At 40.6% G+C, this 21,024-nt stretch overlaps 1 protein-coding gene across 2 annotated transcripts in view; it reads left to right on the forward strand.

Annotated features, from left to right (window-relative positions):
* The window catches only part of HS3ST3A1 (heparan sulfate-glucosamine 3-sulfotransferase 3A1), a gene marked incomplete at its 5' end in the record, with an annotated part of 97,096 nt that overhangs the window by 63,837 nt on the left and 12,235 nt on the right, over nt 1-21,024 (forward strand). Inside the window, one exon of one of the 2 annotated variants that reach the window (XM_081109772.1) lies at nt 16,362-16,517. The exons of the other annotated variant lie outside the window; for it this stretch is intronic. Within the exon in view, the coding sequence (XP_080965898.1) occupies nt 16,468-16,517 (50 nt within the window). Of the gene's footprint in view, nt 1-16,361; nt 16,518-21,024 lie in introns of those variants that run through there. 2 annotated transcript variants of the gene reach the window in all.

A 21,024-nucleotide genomic window follows, 5' to 3' on the forward strand; every position in this document is an offset into this window, starting at 1 on the left:
AGACTTATACAAATGTTCCCTAATTTGGCAGAATTGGAGGTTCTTTCCATAGATGATTGTTTGGCAATCCAGCAAACCATAGGCTTTGAACTTCTTATTTATACCTTTAAACTGTGTTCCAGCTGTAAGCTGCTCTCTTTCTACCACAGAAAGAACACTTTGACTATTCCTTAGTCCCACTGCCACAGGACCCTCCACAGGTGACCAGTGAGGACCATCCACGTACCAGGCTAGGAACAAACCTTCTCCAACTTTATTCTGAGTCCAGGGCAGCAAATTCAGGAATAAGAGGTGAAACTTTATGAAACTAGATGACAATTCTTTTGTTTACTATGATCACATTTTGATATGAAATGTTTATGGATTCCTCAAAGTCAGCCTGCAAAATATATTCACTGTAATGTTACTTCCATGATGTTATGGAAGTAGGAGGATTTTGTAGTCAGATGGGAATGGGAAATGAATTCAAATGGATTTTATTACAGAGGACTTATTTTTATAGAATACAAGGTCTTTTTAAAAATATATTTTTATTGATTTCAGAGAGTAAGGGAGAGGGAGAGAGATAGAAACATCAATGATGAGAGAGAATCATTGACCGCCTGCCTCCTGCATGCCCACACTGGGGATCGAGCCCACAACCTGGGCGTGTGCCCTGATCTGGAATTGAACCGTGAGCTCCTGGTTCTTGGGTCGATATTCAACCACTGAGCTATGCCAACTGGGCTACAGTGGACTTTTAAGATTTGTGTTTCTAAGATTCACTGTTACAAGTCAAATGGGTTTTGTCATTTGCCTTGTTTCTGACAATGGAAAGTATTTGTAATGAAAACCCACAGAACTATGTGCTCCTTGGAACACAGTTTGGGAAATGCTGTCTTTTCTTTAACTATAGCAAATTGTGATTTATAAAATGAAAACTTTGCTAGGATGACTGAATTTCATTGTTATAATTTGATAATGGTCTCAAGGAAATTATTCTGGATCCCATGAGCAGGTCATTTTCTCCTTCTGAGTAAGTAGATGGTGATGGGAATATTAACTGTCAATTTCTTTCCTGGAAACTTAGTTTTAAGACTGATTTTTACATGAGAGATTGGTGTTAGATATGATTGATTTTGCTGTAGCATGGGACAAGCAGTTCGTTTTCTCCCTAACAAATAGCAGGTGCTATTCGTTCAAGGAAACCACCTACGTAGAATAAAACATATTTTTTTCAGGCTGTCAAAAGTTCTGTGCTATGGAATTTTCCACATTTCATTGCTGTAGGTGCTCATTATTCTCCAAGGATTTCCATTTTTCTTATCAGAGTCTACAAACCAACAAGGCTACGTATGTAGACCATTTGTGACAACTGTATACCCTGGTCCCGCATTTTCCAGCGTCATCTTCCAAGTCCTCCTCCTGCCCCCACCACTGTACACTCACTTCCCGCCCAGTACCCAGTCTCACATCCTTCCTCCTCATACCGTGGCGCCTCTGAGCCTGTGTCCATCCCTCTGCTGGAAATGCCTATTTTCTTCTTTTCCACCCATTAAAACTTCACTAATTCTTCAAAGATCAAGTCCAGTTCCTGTGAGATTTTTGCTTTTCCCAGTGTCCCCTTCGTGGTTGGATTTAACATACCCGTTTCTCAATTGAATGCTATGTTGGCTACAACCCATTCTCTGTCATTCTTTGGATTTTCCAGAAGGCATTCAGAATACAAAGGTGTTAGGAGAGGTTTCTTTCTCTATGAAGAGAAAGCAAAGGGAGCGGACGGGGCAGACCTGTGGGCAGTGCCAGCCACCAGGAGATCTGAAGCCAAGATCACTCATCAGAGAAGCTGCAACCAGGGCAGACTGGGCTACGCTCCTGTGTCACCTCCGTTCAGCCACTGACCAAGAGCCGCCTGTGCAAAGTCAGTGCCAGTAGCTGAAATGACCCTAAGGATTCTGGCAGCTGGAACCTGTCAGCGGACCGCACTTCACACAGTTGGGCCGCAGTCCTCCGGGGAGGGAGACCAGAGTGCTCAGCGGTGTGCCTTCCATCTTTGTCCCCGTCAGGTCATTCCTTCCCCTACGTGCCCGGGGTGCTAGAACCAGAGGGACTTTTGAGGTCATGCAGTGGAGCCTCCGCATTTTACAGACACGGAGACAGAAACCCTTGTCAGCCACACCGCCTAGGATCGCCTTCATTGCAGGATCCACACTGAACTGAGTCCCAAATCAGAATCCACCGGATCAATCCATCCATCCCATTCCTACTCCTCATTCCAGTGACATTCAAGGATCTATCTGTCTGGCCACACAGGAGGCGCTTGCCTGTTCCTGGGGCCTAGAGAAATGAACGTGGGAGGACGTTAGGTAAAAAAAAAAGGAGGAAATTATGAATGAGATCTGCAGAGACCGTCGTAGTTCAATTGCACATGTAACAGAAACAGTACTGGCGCTCTGGCTTTGTGACTGGAGGTCCCCAGACAATTATAGACAATGAAGGGGGCTGGGGCCCCAGAGCCAGGGCACTGCAGCCGAGGGCAGAGGCTGTGAACAAGGCTTTGTCTATGGGAGGAAGACTGGCCGGTGAGCAGGATGGGAGCCAGTCTTGGCGTGGCTGCGTGTTTGCTCTCCCCTGGTTGTCAGTTGCTCTTCCAGAACCTGCCACCGGCATTCAAGGCTCCTGGCGCCGTGGACATCTCCCCTGGGCCGCCCTCCCTGGAGGGACTGCCGAAGCCTTAATTACCAGACCCGGAGCAGGTGAGGTCTGTCTTCTGGGGCCTGGGGGCGCTCGATTACTCAGCTCCCTAAAAGGACACACTCTTCGCATCAATAATTGAGCAGAGCAATTAGGGGGATACAAAATGTATAATTGCACAGAACCACCTCTGTGTCCCGTGAGCATTCTGCCTCTTTCCTCTTTCAAGCTCTGGTCCCTCCTCTTCCTGAAAGCGTCACTGTGGACATGGAGTGGGGCGTGCAGGAGGAAGCCCTGGTCTGTGCTTCTAAAACCAGGCAGAAAGGGGAGAGGCATCAGAAAGGAACAGGCGGAGGGTGGGGGAAGTGCCCTTCTCTCCTCTCGGTAGAGCCACCAGCTCCGGGTGAGGCGTGGACAGGGCCCGGCCGTGGGGCTGGCACATGCTGCCATGCAGGCCCCTGGAACTTGGGTCCCTGTCCCCCGCACAGCATGGTGGCCCCCTGAGGCCCCACAGGAGAGGACCTCCACCAGAGCCGCTTCCCTCGCTGATACAGCCAGGGTCCTCGGGTGAAGAGAGTCCACCTTTTCCTAACATCAGTCACGGGCTAACAGAATAAGACACTGAGATGTGCTCCAGCTCACTATGGTAGCATGGACCTCGGCATGTAAGCCCCCCCTTTCCCCAAACCCCCAGTGAAACGGCCAAAGAAATCGTTTCAATAAGAAAAAGGCAGTATCAGCAATGAAACAAGTCACCTCCTCATGCCAAAGAAACTTCTCGCAGAGATAAAGCAGGGGAATCTGGACTGAGGAGGGGGCGTCACGCCAGGAGCCCAGGGACCATCAGGAAGCCTCGGGGGAGGGTGCGAGCAGCGCAGAGACTGGGCGGAGATGTCGAGTTCACTCTGGGAAACACCGAGGGCCAGGTGAGCATCAGCACCCACACCTGCCTTGGGGGCCGGGCCTGGAGATGCCCTGCCTCCAGGGGGAGTGGGGTACAGGCGGGGCTCAGCACAGCTGGCTTCATAGTAGCTCCTGTGTTCACCCCCCACTCCTCCCCTAGCCAGGCTATTTATTTCACTTTTAATTTGACAAAGTAAATCCCAGAAAATACCTGCCATTTCTCTTCGCCCTCTTCTGGCCCTGACAGATTGCAGTAGGAACTGGGAGATATAAGTCATTTCAGCCTACATGTGGGCAAATGTAGATTCACCCTTGGTGCCCCGTAGGGTCAGCAGGCAGAAACAGGAACAAACCTAAGTGCTGGTTGTTCAAAAGAACGCAACCAATGGGCGGAATCGGAAAGAACACCCTCTCCCCTCCCTCCCTGGTGCAGAGCTTCAGTGTGAAATAGGAGAAAGCCAGAAAAAGCTCTCAGGTGTTTCCTCAACAAGATTTCAGTCTCCGGTTGAAAAGATTAACTGAAGACCATGCAAAAGTAATGAAAGTGGCCCAAATGTATCCTGACTCCAAAGAGAAAAGTTTGGTCAAAGGATGAAAGGGGGAGGGGAGGGACAAAACGAAATGCTCCAATCATCTAAATGACAAAAACAGTTTCCTCAAAAGAAGAAAAGTGAAGTTGGCATTAGATGTCTTCCTCAAAATATTGTATTTCAGAAAACTTTAGCCTCTTATTAGAGAGTTTTGAAGGGAAAATTTTGTGCCTTAAGAATTTTTAACCATCCAAATGATCTCAAATGGCTATGGTACAGAAAGTTAAGACATCACAAAAAATGAGTGAACTGAAATTATATAGTACAACACGGAATTAATCTATGATGGGAATTACAATTACAATTACAATTGTTTACAAGAGGCATACTCAAGCAATATAAAATAATACTTAGAAATATAAGAATGGTCAAAGCTAACACAAACACATACTCAAGCTGAGAAAAGGAAATAAAAGTAAGCAAACTGCAGTGATATAAACACATGACATTTATATCAGTCAATGTAAAATTCAACATAAAGACTAAATGAAATAAAAGATCTGTTTTTAATAATCAAGAGTACAACCTTTAGCTTAGCTCCTGAGATAACATAACCATTTAGCATAAAAATATATGAAGTGAAAGCTGTTAGAAAGGCAAACAATTTTTACTTTATTTTTTCACCTTATGTTTTGAAATCATTTATAGATTTATAGTATTGTAAATGAATGTACAGAAGTTTCTGTGTATCATTCATCCAGCTTTCCTTAATTTTAACATCTTGTATAATTATGGTATAACTAGAGGCCTGGTGCATGAAATTCTTGCAAAGGTAGGGTCCCTATACCTGGCCGGCGATCAGGACTGATCTGTGGGGTTACCAGCATGGTGATCAGGGGGCGGGGGGATGCTCACACCTACCCACCTTGGCTGGCCTGGGGCCTGTAGGCTGGGGGCAGCTTCTGCATTGAGGAAACACATGAGAGCTTTCGTCTGCCCCCTGGTGGTCAGTGTGCATCATAGCAACCAGTCATTCCACCATTTGGTCAATTTGCATATTAGGCTTTTATTATATAGGACAGGGGTCCTCAAACTTTTTAAACAGGGGGCCAGTTCACTGTCCCTCAGACCGTTGGAGGGCTGGACTATAGTTTAAAAAACAGCTATGAACAAATTCCTATGCATACTGCACATATCTTATTTTGAAGTAAAAAAACAAAATGGGAACAAATGCAGGAAATTGACATGGATATAATCCACAGTACAAACAGAGATTTTTTAAAAACATCAGAACTTGATGGCATATTCTAATATGCTCATTTGAATCTTTGTCATAGCAATTAAAAATAATAAACATATGAAACTCTCAAAAAGGAACTTAATTCTAATTTAATAAATAGGTATAAGAAAGCTACCTATACTACAAACAGAAAATAGGAAGTCTTTTAACAAGTCTGAAGAACATTAATAAAAGTGTTTATATGGTCACAAAAAGCATAAGTTTCCTGAAAGTTTAAGATTAAACTCACACTTTGAATACAAATGAAAATTTAACAGAGGGAAACATAAAATTTATAAAATTACTACAAGGTTAAAAGGTATTTTCTTTAAACTCCTTGAATTAGCAGGGAATTAAATCTGCAATTACGTAAGAGTCAAATGATAACACTGCATACCTGTTATTATTGTAAAGTCAGTGATATAAGTAAAATGAATTCAGTCCTCACATATTTTAATATCAAGCTAGAAAGAATGAAAATGATTAATGTTGGCATTCAAATCCAAAAAAAAACACACAGAAAAAGCTAGAAATAATAAAACAATGAGAATAGATATAGCTAAAAATGTCAAAGAAATAAGAAAACATAACTATAAGAGTGAATTTAAAGAATTTCTGAAATAATTTATAATCTATAGAAAGATAAAAATTGCCAAAAACTAGAGCAAAGAAAGAGGACATCAGTTGTTGAGAGACAATCCAAATTAAATCAAAAGCAGCCAAACAAAAGCAGGCAAAAACTTGCAGAGAGAAACCGTCAGGGATTGCTCCTTGCTAAGCTCGCTCTCATCTGTCATCTGAAGCACAAGGAAACCTGCCCCACACGGGGACACACGTTCTAGGGACACCGTTCTCTGCGAGGGCAGCGGCAGGGCACTGTGCTGCTCAGCAGTCATCCTCACCATCTTTACTCATATCTCCGTAGCATTTGATACTTGACACAGTTGATTTGACCTCTTTTTAAGGGCTTGTCCTGTATCGCCTGGCTTCACCTCCCATTGACACCACCCTCCTCTTGCATTTGCCTTTTCTTCCTAATTTCCCCATGTGGGTCCCCAAGGTCCAGGCTTTGTCCTACAAATTGTTATGTCCTTTGTCTTTATTAATTGATCCTGTTTCCTACTCAAGAAATTGATTGGTCAGGTCACATTCTTTGTCTTTTTCTTATTCCACCCACTTTCTGCACAACTACATCGCCAGGTCTTAAAATCCCGTTTTTTCTAGAAAGGAAATATGTAAGCGGAAACATGGAAAAACTTCACTTGTTCTTTTGCTTGCTTCTAGTCTGAGATGCTGGAACCTTGAGACCTAGCTCCTCAGCTCTTCTTTGTGAACCTCTTTGCTTGTAAAACTTCTCACTTTTGACTATACCTCCTGCCTCCACTTCTTATTTTTACCCACATCTGTTTCATTCCCACACACTCAGCATTTCTAGCTCACTCCAGATTTTTTTTCCAGCTTGAGAACTTGCTCTACCACCGATTCTAAAACTTCACTTCTGTTTTCTATGGTAATGTGGCAAAAACTAAGAGCGTATTTTCTGTACGTGTGTGTGTGTGTGTGTGTGTGTGTGTGTGTGTGTGTGTGTTCTGGTCTGTGAAGCTTGACTTGAAACTGAAGCTTTGGTGTTGTTAGACATTATTTTATCTTTATATACTTGTTTCAGTCTCTATATGTTCATGTTATACATTTCTCACTTAGAAGATACCATTTCTTGTGTGATTTGATATTCATCAACTAACTCTGTGATCTGACTATAAAGTGAGACCTAAAGAGACATTGTTGAATAGATCATGCCCTGAAGTAGATGACAGTGCTGAGTGGGCAAGGTTTTATTCCCACATTTTTCTGCAGCACATAGCAGACTCACTAATCTGCTGGATGATTAGTGATGTTCTATTTTGATAATTTTGTATCCTCTGATTTGGAGATAAACCACAATTGCCGTAATTAGGTAGGAAACAAAGTGCCCATTAGTTGTTGAAATGAAACCACATTAAATTAAAAACAATCAAACAAAAGCACGCAATAAATTACTGAGACAAAAATAGAGCTTCTAAGTGTGAGACAATACCCATCTCCTAGCAATAGTGCAGATAAGTAATTGGTTTTTGAAAGTCAAGATACTCTCTCAGGGTTTTTCACACTTTTTTTTTTTACCATGATCCACATTATTTCTATGCATATACATACAAATAAGTATGAAATATGTGTTCATAAAGAATACTTTTCTTACCTTATGTGATTTTTGTCTGATATTTTCTATCCTATTTTATTCTATTCTATATTTTTAATGTAGATTGTGACCTTCTAAAGCATTATTTCTCAACGGGGTGTTTTCCCCACAAGGGTCTTTATACAATGTCTGGAGACATTTTTGGTTGTTGTCATGCCTGAGGGATCTGGGGAGGATCCTTGTAGTGGGTAGAGGCCAGGAATGCTGTTCATATCCTACAATACACAAAATAGTTCTCATAACAGAGAATTATTCACCCCAAAATGCCAATAGTGTTGAGGTTGAGAAACCCTGATCTAAAGGATTGTTCCCACAGATTGCAAATTACTTTCATTCTACATTTACCAAAAAGGAAAGGACATTGTCTATAATAATATGCCAAAGTTTTTCCAAGAGGAATGGTAAGAACAATTTTTGTCTTTTGGGGCCTTTACAAAGTGAACCCATTTTTCCCTATTACAGTGTTCGGTGTACTCTTTCTTCAAGTTTACGTTAGCTTGTGGGACTTGGGTCTTCAGGCCGAACAGGGCACTGTGAGGTTAAAACGTTAATGAAGGCCTCCTAAGTGTCCCTGAAAGCTGAATCAGCACTCGAGGCGATTAGCAGAGTTGGGTTGGAACTAATGAGCTTTGGGTGCCAGTAGCTGGCATTAGAGCTCAGTGAGGCATTGAGACCCAACAGCACTCACCTTCTTTCTGACCTGCTTCGGCTTCTAGTACTTCAAAACCCAGTAGTGAGAAAACTGCTGAACTGGCTGTTTATTCCCCATCAGGCTAATTACTTATTTTCCCAAGATCAAGTCTGTATTTTGGAAGGGCTGTGACATCTGAAAGCAGAGAACATCCTGCCTACCGGGGCAGGGAAGTTCAGGGAGTTTTTGTGCCCCTGAAAGAACTAGGCGATTAGCAAAGAATCTGAAAGCAGATCACCAAGTGGAGGGACTTCTAATGTAGTCTGTGGACCAGCCCGGCCAACAAGCCGGCTGTGACCAGAACTCAGAAGCATGGGTTTGGGAGGCGTGCCACCGTGGACAGCTGCTGCTGTGGAGCAAGAAAGGGTGGCAGTGGGACTAGGAAAGCTCAACGAAATTCATGTAACAGTAGAGAATTTGGAAGGGGCATGTGAAGTTGCTTTTGGTTGGAAGGTTGAGGTTGTCACAGCAAGTGCTCATCAAACTTGACATGTAAGGATGATATTTTAGTTTTTTTATGAATAAGCAATATGTTTTTATCTAAACAGAAATATTCTGCATGTCCTTCAACATTCTTAGCCATAATCACTATGCATGAGTTCTATAGACGTGCAGTAGTTGGGAAATGTTTTCGAGGTCACTCTGACCTGGGGGTGGAGGCCTAGATTTGTGTTCCTATTTGATTGGTGTAATGTTGGGTTAATTACCTGGTCTCCCAGCCAGGCTCTTGTAATGTCTAAACGTGTGGTTGGACTGCTGTGATTGCTAAAGGCCTGTTTCCCCTTGAACATACTATGGATGTAAGAGGACGGGTAATGATGGAACTGTAAAGTACAGCAGCTCCAGTTTCACATCACTAATCTAGCAGACATTAGAAAATGGAGGCATATTGGAGGAAGAGAAGTTATGAGTCAAAATATTTTGGTTATAAGGCATATGGAGAGCGTCAATGGCAATAGCACATCAGTTCTTCACTGATCCTTTGCCAGGCTTCTTACTAATTTGATGGTAGGGTAGAGGTAGGGAGATGGTGGCAAATGACTTAATTTGATTTTTATAACAAAGGTACCTTAATTATTTCCATTGAATGGATGAGGAAACTGAGTCAGGTAAATTAAAACACGTATGGGTCACAGTTATGAGGTAATGGAACCAGATACTTACAGTCACCAAACCTGACCAATTTTCTTACTATTTTTTCATTCTATTCCCTCTAAGTTCCGTGCTTCACACCAGGGGATGAGCCTCTGGTATTTCAGATTTATAGTTATTTTAAATCTATTTCAGGCAGTTAACAGTAAGCTTAATGTGGGAATAACAATCCAACTGTATCAATAATAGTTTGCGATTATTTTTCCTAGACTTGATAAAGGTTAAACAATAATCATATCTTTTCCCAGACAATTGGCATGACTGAATGAAGTAACTAGATACATCAGCATCTAATTATTTATAAAATATCTCATGTATTTTAATCATCTGAAAGTCCAAAGTAGATCCACTGCATGATGTTTAGAGATCATACAGCAGTCGGCTGTCACTGTGCATAAAAATAAACACATCATCACCATCATCTCCACACTAAGCACTTTAAGCTTCTTTGCTCATTTATACAGCATTTCGGGTAGTTTTAACAGTTTCTCATCATGGCTTCCCTATTCATAGTAGAGACAATTATTGTCTTGATGACTCCACTCCAACAAGAGCCACTTTCGTCTTTATAAAAGAAAAATTGGCTAAAATAGGGGTTAAGTGGCTTGTTCACTGATTTCAGACCATCTGTGTGGCAGATAAGAACAAAAGCCAACCATTCTAAAAGTCAGTACTGTAACCATTTAGACTTAATCTTAAGACCCTAGGCAGCTACTGGAAGTAGGACTATATTTTTTATCTAATCTATTTTGACATTTTAAGAACAAGCTAAGGAAAAAAGAATGGATCAAATCAGAAATAGCAACTCTATTTCTTAGAGAGTATAGCAATACTTTCAAGTGTTTGGAAATACAATGTTAACCAATAATTCCATTCCCTAGAGGTAACCACTGTTAATAGTTTGGTGTGCATCTGTCCAGATTTTTGGCAAGTCTATATTCTATACAAATACTGCTTTATAACATTACTACAAAACCTCAGAAACATACAATAATAGTTATTTTACAAGTCTACAGAGTTCAGCGGATCCAGGCTAATTTGAGATCTCAGCTGGCCTTGCTCATGGGCCTGTGGTCAGTTGTGAGTCAACCACATTTCTTTCCTGATCTTGGCTGGGTCTGCTCACATGTCTGGGGAATCAGCTGGCTCAAGACAGAACTAGGGTGTTCTTTGCTGGGGTAACTTGGGTGGCTCAACCATTTGTTTTTCATCCTCCAGAAGGCTTGCCCAGACATGTCCTTGCAGTTGTGGCCAGACACAGGAGCATGAGCTGGACATATAAGAAGTTTTTCAAGCCTCTTCTTGTATCACAACTGCTTGTGTCCATTCGGCCAATGGCTGAAGTCACATGGCTGAACTCAATATCAAGGAATGAAAGATAGATTATACTCGTGATGAATAATTTGCAAAATCTATGCTTAAGGGTAAAAATAGAGAGGGATGAAGAATTGGGGCCATCAACACACTCAACCTAATAATCATTGAAACATGTTAACACACAGGCATTCTTTTTTATTACCTGTTTTTTAAAATGTGGGATAATATCCTATCACTGTATGGCTTATACTATTTTGAAGACTTTTTAAAATGTGAAACAAATGTAAGTCAATGTTCTTAACTTGTTCCAAGATGTCCCATTGTATGGATATACTGCAGAAGTTTTTATCCAGTCCCTTGATGATTGACATTTAAGTTGTTTCTTGTTTTGGAGGCTTTTGTAAAAGTACTACAGTGGACTCTCATTTACAGAGAGATTTGTATTATTTGTATTTCTGTCTATTGAACCTGCAGAAGTACGTCTGTGGGCTCCCTCATACTTTGTCCTCCAGGAACACTGAGCCATTTGTAGTTCCCTGGACATGCCTCAAACTCCAATGCTTCCATGTTTCCAAATACCTATCCCCTAGAATTCTCTCCTTTGACCCTCCTAAACTACAGTGAAACCCATGATAAAGTGAGTCTATATGTAACATGATTGGTGATTGGCTCCAAGCTTCCACATCAGACTCACTCTGAAACATCTCAACTTCACAGTATATGCAATTGAACTGTTTGGGAAGCCACTTATAGCTCTACCCTCATCGACATTCTAGTCTTCACTCAAGCACCACTGTATTTGTGAAGCCATCTTTAAATCTTTAGCAGATCAGGTGTTCTTTTTCTGAACCTGATAAACACTCTTATTATAGTAATTATCCCATTGAAATACCTTGGCTATTAAGTCTATCTGCCCCTTAGATGGTAAGGTCTTTGTGGACAGGGACATCATCTTTTTTGTCCATGTAATTCCATTTTTTAATAGGGAGCTTGGACAAAATTGGCACTCAATAAACATTTGATAAATAAAAATTTTATACTTGAGGTAAAAACCTAAAGGTAGCCATATAATAATAATTCAATAAATGTTTATTTGTTTGTTCATTCAACAAATATGTATTGAATATGTACAGTGAATTGGACGTGTTTGAAATGAGAGGATGGAGAGAATGTGAATGTACCTTCTCAAAATGGAATGGTCTCTTTAGAACATCTGATGAAATTTCAGGCTTTTCTCTCAGAAAAATGCATGTATGCTCTTGTTCACGTTTTACTTCCAGTGAGCTCACTACTTCTTGATATTCATTCTTTGGGATTCAGATTAAGAACCTCTGCTTTTGGTTGATAAGATCATGGCCCTGTGTCAGACTTAGCTACACCAAGGGCAGATTTGGAGACCTTGAGCTTAGACCCACCCATCAAGGTCTTCATTCTTTACTCATGACAATAGTCAAGTTGCCAGAATAAGGAGTCTGTCATATCTATACCTTTATCTACATTGTAGATATCTTTCCTACCCCTAAAATAGTTTTAGAGACACCCATGTTACTTTAGACTACTGATAATGCCATAGATGCAAATGTAAACCTCTCCCACATGTATGCCTCATGACTTATTTGACACAACTTAACCATAACTCTATGCAAATACATAGATGTTTGATTTATTGGAAGAAAAACATTACCAGATAGAAAATATGATCTCAGCATTTTAAAAACATTTTAAGCTATTTTCAGTTTAAATGTAACATCAGGATCACATTCAAAGTAGCCTGTAAAAAGTTTTACTGTCGCTTCCTGACCTGGGGCTGGGCAAAGAGTTTTTAGACATGACTAAGAGCACAATCCATAAAATTGTGCTTCATAAAAAATTTAAAAAATATTGCTAAGTTATAGACTGAGATACTTCATAGTGTCATTTATATGTGGAATCTTTAAAAAAAAATGGCAAACTCAGAAACAGAGTAGAAAAGTGGTTGCCAGGAGCTGAGTATGGGGGAGGTAGGGAGAGGTTGGTAAAAGGCTTCAAACTCTCACTTATAAAATGAATCAGTCTGAAGATCACATGTATAACAGGATGCCTATAGTTGATAACACTGTATTGTATAATTAAAACTTACTAAGAGAGTAGAACTAAATATTCTCACCAAAAAAAAATAGAACTGAAAAAAAGAAGTCCAAAATTTAATTATTAATGTTGTCTAGTATTCATGACAAAAAGAAAAGAATGATAAGACAAACTACAGACTGGGAAAATATTTCTAAATCCTTTATCCAACAAAGGACTTCTAGTTAGAATATATAAAGAACTCAACAGTAGAAAATAGACCACCCAGTTTTTAAAATGGGCAAAAGGCTTTAACAAACATTCAACAAAGAGGCAATTAAGCAAATGAGAAGATGTTCGATACCATTAGCCATGCAAGTTAAAAGGCACTGTGAGATACCACAGTATAACTGTTAAGAAGGCTAAAAGATACGGGAAAATTATATCACATGCTGACAAGGATGTGGAACAAATGGAATCATTACACATTGTTTTGAAGAATGCAAATGGCACAGCTACTTTTTAAAATAATTTGGCAGTTTCTTATAAAGTTAAACAAAATTACTTATCAAATTATTCAGCAATCCCACTCCCTGCTTGCCAGGGATCAGAGGAAAAGGGAGGGAAGACTACAGAGTGGTAGCACATTGTTGGAGTGATGGAACTGTTTTATATTCTGATTGTGGCCAGGTTTCACAAATCTACGCAGATACTGAATTGCATAGACTTGTACTCCGAAAAAAAGTCAGTTTTACTACATATTAACTTAAATATAAAATAAAGGCTTTAGTGAAGAGTATTAAAGAAAATTTGTATAAATGAAAGCCCTATCAGATTGACAGACCCAATATAGAAAAAATGCCATTTCTTCCTAAAAGTGATCTTTACATTTTATGAAATCCCAGTTCTAATGGGAGAAGGTAGGGGATTCGATACAAACATTTTATAATTGTTCAGGTCATTTGGAAGAGAACACATTTAATAGAAATATTCAAGAATAGAATAGATAGGCAATTTCATGTTAGATTTAAGACATATTAGGACATTACAGTAATTAAAAGAGTGTTCTAGTAAGGCCAAAATAATCAGAGAACAGAATCTAAAAACTTAATGTACAAACAGCATATAGAATCTTGATATACAAAATGCAGGTTATATAGGAATTTACTATAAAAATTGGTGGATATCAGTATTAGAATTCATTTTAGATAATTGCTGAGGTTGAATTTTAAATACTTTTCTTTTTAAAGACTGATAGAGAATGAATTCCAAAATAAATAAAATTAAGATGGGTATTTATATTATATTAAAGTAAGAAAGAGCTTATTTAGACAACATCATAAAGAAATGCAAAAGTCATAAAGAAAAAGACTGATTGATTTAGAAACAAAAAAATCAAAGGCCACAAAAATGGAAATGAGAAATTATAAACTAGAATAGATGCTGCATGAAAGAAAAGGGATAAATGTGATTAATATAAAGGAAATGCTTAAGATCTAAGAAAAAATCATTCAGTAGAAAATAATAGGCAAAAAATAATACACAACCAGGAAATGTCTTTAAAATTTCTATTTCTAATAGTATATGAGATAATGCTCACTAGTTTAAAACATAGGTATTAAAATGTCGAAAATCATTTTCCTATGTTTATTGGTAGTAATTGTGCAATATGATAACACAGTATTAATGAGTGAATGAGAAAACATGTACTTTAATATATTGAACTAGAAATAAAATATTAAAAATGATATATTAAAATTCAAAGATAAACTTTAAATACCTTCGCAGAAGGAAGTTTGTAATATGATTCTTTAAAAGATGCCTTTAAACATGCATGCTTTCATTTTCCCTTCCAGGAAATAATTAAACATATGAATAAATTGTTTAACTTTGGAAACAACCTAAGTGTCCAACAGTAAGGGATTCACTAAGCCCTTTATCACAGTTCACCTCGTCAATACTGCACAGTCATTTAAAATGAAGTTGACATGTATTTAACACCAGGAGTGATGTTTCCAATTTATTCCTAAGTGCAAAAAGCATTTCAAACAACCTATGTACAAAATGATCTATTTTATAAATAATTTACAAAGATCAGAATAGAATCGTCTGGATGGATATAGTTCACAAGGCTACATCTGCATGCTAGGTGGGTGATTTTACTTTTTAGGATTTTGTATTTCTTTGAAATGTTCTATAATGAACTTTTTTCATTTGTGTAATTTTTAAGTTTTGAAACATGTAATTGTAAAAAAGACCATTTGGAAAGCAGCTATTTTCTCCGTAGCCTTCCCCTGGAGCCTGTGGTGTTTTGTCTTCTGTGCTGAAAAAGAGAAACTTGTTTAATCACATAGATGTCGGATCCATCTGTGGCATCTGCCGTGAGGAATGCCTAGTACCCAGGAATTGCTCCATGGCAAAGTCCAGCTCCTGGGGCCCCCAGCTTGCTGGGAACCAGAGCCTCGTTTTCTGCTGTTGTTTCCTTTAGACCCACTTCTCCGAGCCCTGGCACATGCTCCCTAGGCCCACCCTTCACCCTGTCGGGTCGCTGGACAAGAGTACAAATGGAGGCCCCACATCTCCCATGTCTAAGCATTTAAAAAGTGATACATTAAGCTTATAAACTGTTTAGTGAAATATACTCTATTCTCCGATTTTGACAACTATTCCTTCATGACAACAAAGCAGAAAAATATGTTTAAATCTACTGTTTTTATATGTCTGAAAGTTTTGGCAAACTACCAAAGATGACTCGATTTAATTATTATTGCTCAGCGGGGTATTCTGTTGATGGGCCAGCGATGTTTGGATGAGTAATAAAGATCTACACAAATCATGAGCTCATATATTTATGCAGTGCAATTTGCTTTTCATGCTCAATTTCAACAAAATACTAATTATGTTACAATCAAGATTTTCTATTAATTTTCTTCTATTGACAATAATAATCTAAAGCAAGAATTGACAAACTTTCTGAAACAGTCACGATAGTAAATATTGTAGACCGTCTGGTCTCTGTCACAACTGCTCACGCTGCCGTTGCTGCTCAGAGGCAGCCATAGACAATACGTAATCAGGTAGGCATGGCTCTGTTTCCATAAAACTTTCCAATAAAAATAGTTGGAGTTGGCCTGTGGGCCACAGTTTAGAAACTCTTGGTCTAAAGGATTGTTAAAGGGCAGTGTACAACTTTAAATGTATCTTTATCCAAACTGTAAATCAAAGTAAGTATAAAAGTTAAAATTATTTTCATCTTTTTAAAAGTCATTTTTTTTCTTCTGAAGTATTCCAAGATATCTATCAACATCTCAAGACAAAAATATAAGTTATAATGAATAAATAGCAAAATTTGAAATCAGAATTAAAGTTTAATTTTATTCATTTTTAAAATTCTAAATTTTAGATAGGTTCTTTGTTAATTATATTTATCCCTTTTCTTATTAAAGATTTTCATAAAATTAGAACTGTTTTCAGTTCTAAGCTGAAATGCCCATGGAGTTGCCAATTCATGCCCCACCTGGTTCCCCTTGACCTACATATTTACAAGTTTTCAAGTACCATGATCGGCTTAATAATACAAATTGTCCCTTCCCCTCTAGGGACTATAAATTGGAATAGGAGCAGTCAGTAATTCTAGCAAATGATACTTTTAACAAGAAGCCATTCCATGCTCTTTGATATGAAGATCCGGTAAGTTACTTACTTGTCTTTTCTCTCTGCTAACTCTTTCCCTCACTCAACTCTTCCTGAAGCAGAGAGATGCTCAGGTTCAATGTTGACAGCGTCTCAAACCCACTCCATTCTCAGCATCCTGATGCTTTGTTTTGAAAACACGGGGCAAGAGGCTTGGGGAAGCATGTCCTGGTGCCTGAGCAGTGTCGGTCACCAGAGTGGGTATTTGGGCTTAGGGGTTGCACCGTGCAGTGCAGAAGTGACAATCTCTTTAATAAATTTGTATGTCGTGTGGGACTTTCCACACTGTGGGACATGGAGCTGGGGCTCGTCTTGTCCTACTGGAGCAATGGTTTTCTCCTTCGTGGCAGCACATGGTACAACCACGCTGATGGACTGTGTCTAATGGACACGCACTGATTTACTTCCTGGAGTCGGTTTTGTCCGCAGGCTTCATTTCATAATGATGCTATTATCTTGAAAATTTGTTTTATGTCAAAAGAGTGAGATTATTTGGTACATTTTGCTTTGATGTTGGTGAGACAGACTGTGCCATTGTCTACTGTTGAAAATCATGGAGGCTGCTATCAGGGTACTGGTAGCCAATTTCAGGAAGAACCTCGAGGCAGGCCAAGGCCCCAGAGCATGGAAATCTTGGTTTAGGATGGCTTTTTCTGTTTTAAACTCAGAAGATATATTAATTTAGCACTTACTCTGTGTCCAGAACCTAATAAACAAACAAACAAAAATTAATCAAAGGAGCCCTGGCTGGTGTGGCTCAATCAGTTGAGATTCACCCCTTGCACCGAGAGGTCACCGGTTCGATTCCTGCTCAGGGCACATGTCTGGGTTTCAGGCTTGATACCCAGTAGGGGGCATGCAGGAGGCAGTGGATTGATATGTCTCATCCATGTTTCTCTTCCTCTCCCTTCCTTTCTCTCTCAAATCAATAAAAGCATATTAAAAAAAAATTAAAAATCAAGGAAACAAAAAACTAATGAAAACCCATTATTGCCAAAATGTAACAAATAACATATCTAAAATTTTAGGTTTTTCCCTCAGCATGTTTCTGTCTCACTTGCTCTTAGATTGTTGATTTCCAGGCCAGGAAAGCAGCTCTTCCCGTATCTCCAGCAGCACAGGAGAGAAGGCCTGGGCTGAGGCCGCTGCCCACAGCATCACGCAGCTGATAGCCCAGCTCCCAAACCGATCACTTAGAAAGCCCCTGTCAGGAGCCAGGAGGAGCTGCGAGGCTGGGTGGGGCATTTGCTGGGCCATCCCATGGAGCTGGGAGGTGCCTATCCCTGGCCCACGCTTTGGGTATTTAGAGAATTCCGAGTTCCTCTTCCAGACTGTGGGTTGTAAAGCAGTTAACAGTGTCCATCTGCTGCTTCCCCCTTCATCCGGGCTCATGGGGAAGGGCACTCCCCTCCTTCAGGAGCACTTCACGGGAGTTTTGCCTCCCTCCGCAGATGAATTTTATTTTTCAGGGATCTGGAACATCAAGGTGGTTGAGCCCTGCACATATTTTATGTGGAGAAAGTTGGCTGCGTGAGAAGAGGCTGGATTAGGAGACTTCTGTGATTCCTCTCAGGTCTAATGTCCAGAAAGGCTGCTGCTAAGGAGGACACAGCCCTCCACTTCTCCTTTCTTCCGCACTTTCTCTTTCCTCCACCTTCTTGGGCTCCTCTTCTCTGTATCTCAGTAATCAGTCTCTCTCTCTCTCTCTCTCTCTCTCTCTCTCTCTCTCTCTCTCTCTCTCTCTCTTTCTCTGCTTTTAAGGGTTTGTAAATATCAGCTTTAGATCCTGACTAGTTTAATTTTAGTTATTTCTGCCATTTATTTATGGTCATTTTTTTATAACTAGATTTGGAATCATTCTTTGACTTATTTCTATTCCACCTGATTTTAGATTTCCTTCATTCTTGAGCTCTGTCCAATTGAAATGGAACTTCAGTGTTTGCTTTTCTCATGTAGATGCTAAGCATCCCTGAGTGTTAAGATTTTTGACTCTTTGCTTCTCTGGAAAAGTCTTTCTGAGGCTACTTCAAATGAAGTAAAACTTAGCAGAGTACAGGGTCTTTTTTTCTTTACTCGCTCACTGCCGTTGAGCACTTCTTACTAAAGTCTAAGGCCAAACTCCCCCTCCCCACCTGCCAGTAGCTTAGTTATTGTGTAATTCTGTTTGTTTTCTGCATGAATGCCTAGGAAATACTTTATTCTGAAACTAAAAATTGTGCTAATATTTTTCAAGGTGTGGCTCCCTGCCACACTAGAGTAAGGAGTGAGGTGAGGCACGAGCAGCACAGTTCTGAGGAGCTGCTCCCAGAGGGTCCTGCACGCCTCTCAGAGTGTTGAGCTCTGCACATGGATTAACAGAAGAATTGCCACTAGCTTGATGCATAAAGCCTGTTTTAAATCCAGAGATACCGTGCAGGGGTGGGGCATGTCCCTTTATTTATCCAGGTGCTTTCTTAGGCTCTGATTGGCTTACATATTCTGACATTATTAGGTTTGTCTGTGAATTTTAGTTTTTAATGTTATTTTTTTTCTGGATATTCTTTGATAATTTGATAGGACACTAGGAGAACTACATGGTTCCCAAGAGCCAGACAGAGTTTGGGATAATGTCTACAGGGTTAGAAATGGTAATTATGTCTTATATGTACTAGAGGCCCGGTGCACGAAATCTGTGCACAGGAGGGGTGTCCCTCAGCCCAGCCTGCACCTTCTCCCATCTGGGACATCCCCCCCACAATCCGGGACCACTGGCTCCTAACCACTCACCTGCCTGCCAGCCTGATTGCCCCCAACTGCCCTTCCCTGCCAGCCATCATGTGGCAACCATCTTGTGGTGGTCATCTTGTGATGACATGAGGGCATCGCACGAGGTGTGATGCCACCTAGGCTTTTATTATATAGGATGAGCTCCTCAGTCAGATAAACTGAGGAGAAAAGCAGAGGGTGTAGTGGTGAGCCTGTATTCCCTAAGAGTCCCTGCATGAGCAACATGCGGGATTGCTTGGAAAACAATAAGGTCCTACACAAAGAGAAAGCATTGTTGCTGGAGTTTATGACCCAGGATAACTCTTACCCCTTCCATTTCAGAACTCTTCTCTCTGGCCTGGATGCAGAGGTACTTTCTGTCCTTTTATGAGGTTCCCCGAAATTATCAGCCCAGAATCCCTGACCTTTCTCTCCTCTTCTGGAGGGCCACGGCCATGGTGTTGCTTTCTTGAAATAAACTTTATTCCTTTGTTGTAAGCCTGGGGAGAGTAAGAGCCTTCGCTTTCTCTTTCTTTATTTGATAGGTCAGAGACTGAGACGGAGTCTGCTATCACTGGCACTGGGAGGCGTGCCAACCGTCAGGTTTACTGCGTGACTTATCTGGACACTGGTTTGATGACTAGAATTACACATCTTCCTTCAGTCAGTGTGGAGCTGGTTTAGCAACATAAGTCTTCTCCTTCCACAGAAGCCAAGTCAAACAACAACTAGAAGGAGGCTCCTTTCCAGCTTGACAAGTCACGTTTTGAGTGGGATTGCACTTAGCAGCAGCAGGAAAAGGAATATTGATGTGGTCAGGCCTGGCCCGAGGCACGTGGGCTGACAGCTCCGGGGTTTGCAGCAGCTTCCTCCGCTCCAGCCTCATGCCACTGGGGACCCACGGGAATGACCTTCACGCGATGGCCATGAAAAGAGCGTGTTTTCCTAGAATTTGCTGCTGCCAAAGGCTTCACAAAAAGCAGACACATGGATCTGTTTGGTTGTGTAGACTAGAAAAATGTTATGTGTCCGCGGGCCAGATTTATTTGTTCCTCAAGGTGAATAGCCTCTGCGTTACAGCTCAGGGACTTCCCTGGCGGCATATCCTTCTGCTGCAGAAGCAGCTGCTGAAAAAACATGGGATGGTTTTACCTCCTCACAGCGTTCCAGGCGGGCGATTTGACCTCTGAGGTGAACAGTGAAGTTTGCCTTCAACACTCACATGTTTTGACAAAATGCCAAAGACAGCCAATAGCAGCAACCAGAAGAGTGCCACTGATGTTTCCTAGGTGTCTGGAAGGTTGACAGGATATGTGCTTTAGAGCTGTCCCTTTCACTCATCCCTGTGTTTCTTGGGCAAGTCACATGACCTCTCTGAGCCTACTTACTCATCTGAGAAATTCTGATAATTCTAGCTTTTTATTGTGAGAGGCAGGAGATAATGCATCAGATCTTTGTCTATAATAAATGCTTAATAAGTATTCATTTGCTCTGCCTTCACCATGTTCTGTCTGAGGCACCGAACTTGAATTCTTGGCTGCCCTGTATCTGTTATTCTTAACTTAGTCTTATCCGTGAACTTCATCTTCTCGCTATAACATCTTTGATGTTTCAGGCACAGAGGGAGCAGAGGAAGAGATGGGTTTTCTTAGTCACTGTCTTATCAGATGCAGTGAGATCACTCAACTCGTGGGCTGCCTGGTCTTTCCTTCCCTCCACATGCTAGGGAAATGCCAGGCGAGCCTACATTTAAACTACC

The sequence above is a fragment of the Myotis nattereri genome (genome assembly GCF_964212035.1).
Source record: "Myotis nattereri genome assembly, chromosome: 16".
In the NCBI taxonomy this organism is placed as follows: domain Eukaryota; kingdom Metazoa; phylum Chordata; class Mammalia; order Chiroptera; family Vespertilionidae; genus Myotis; species Myotis nattereri.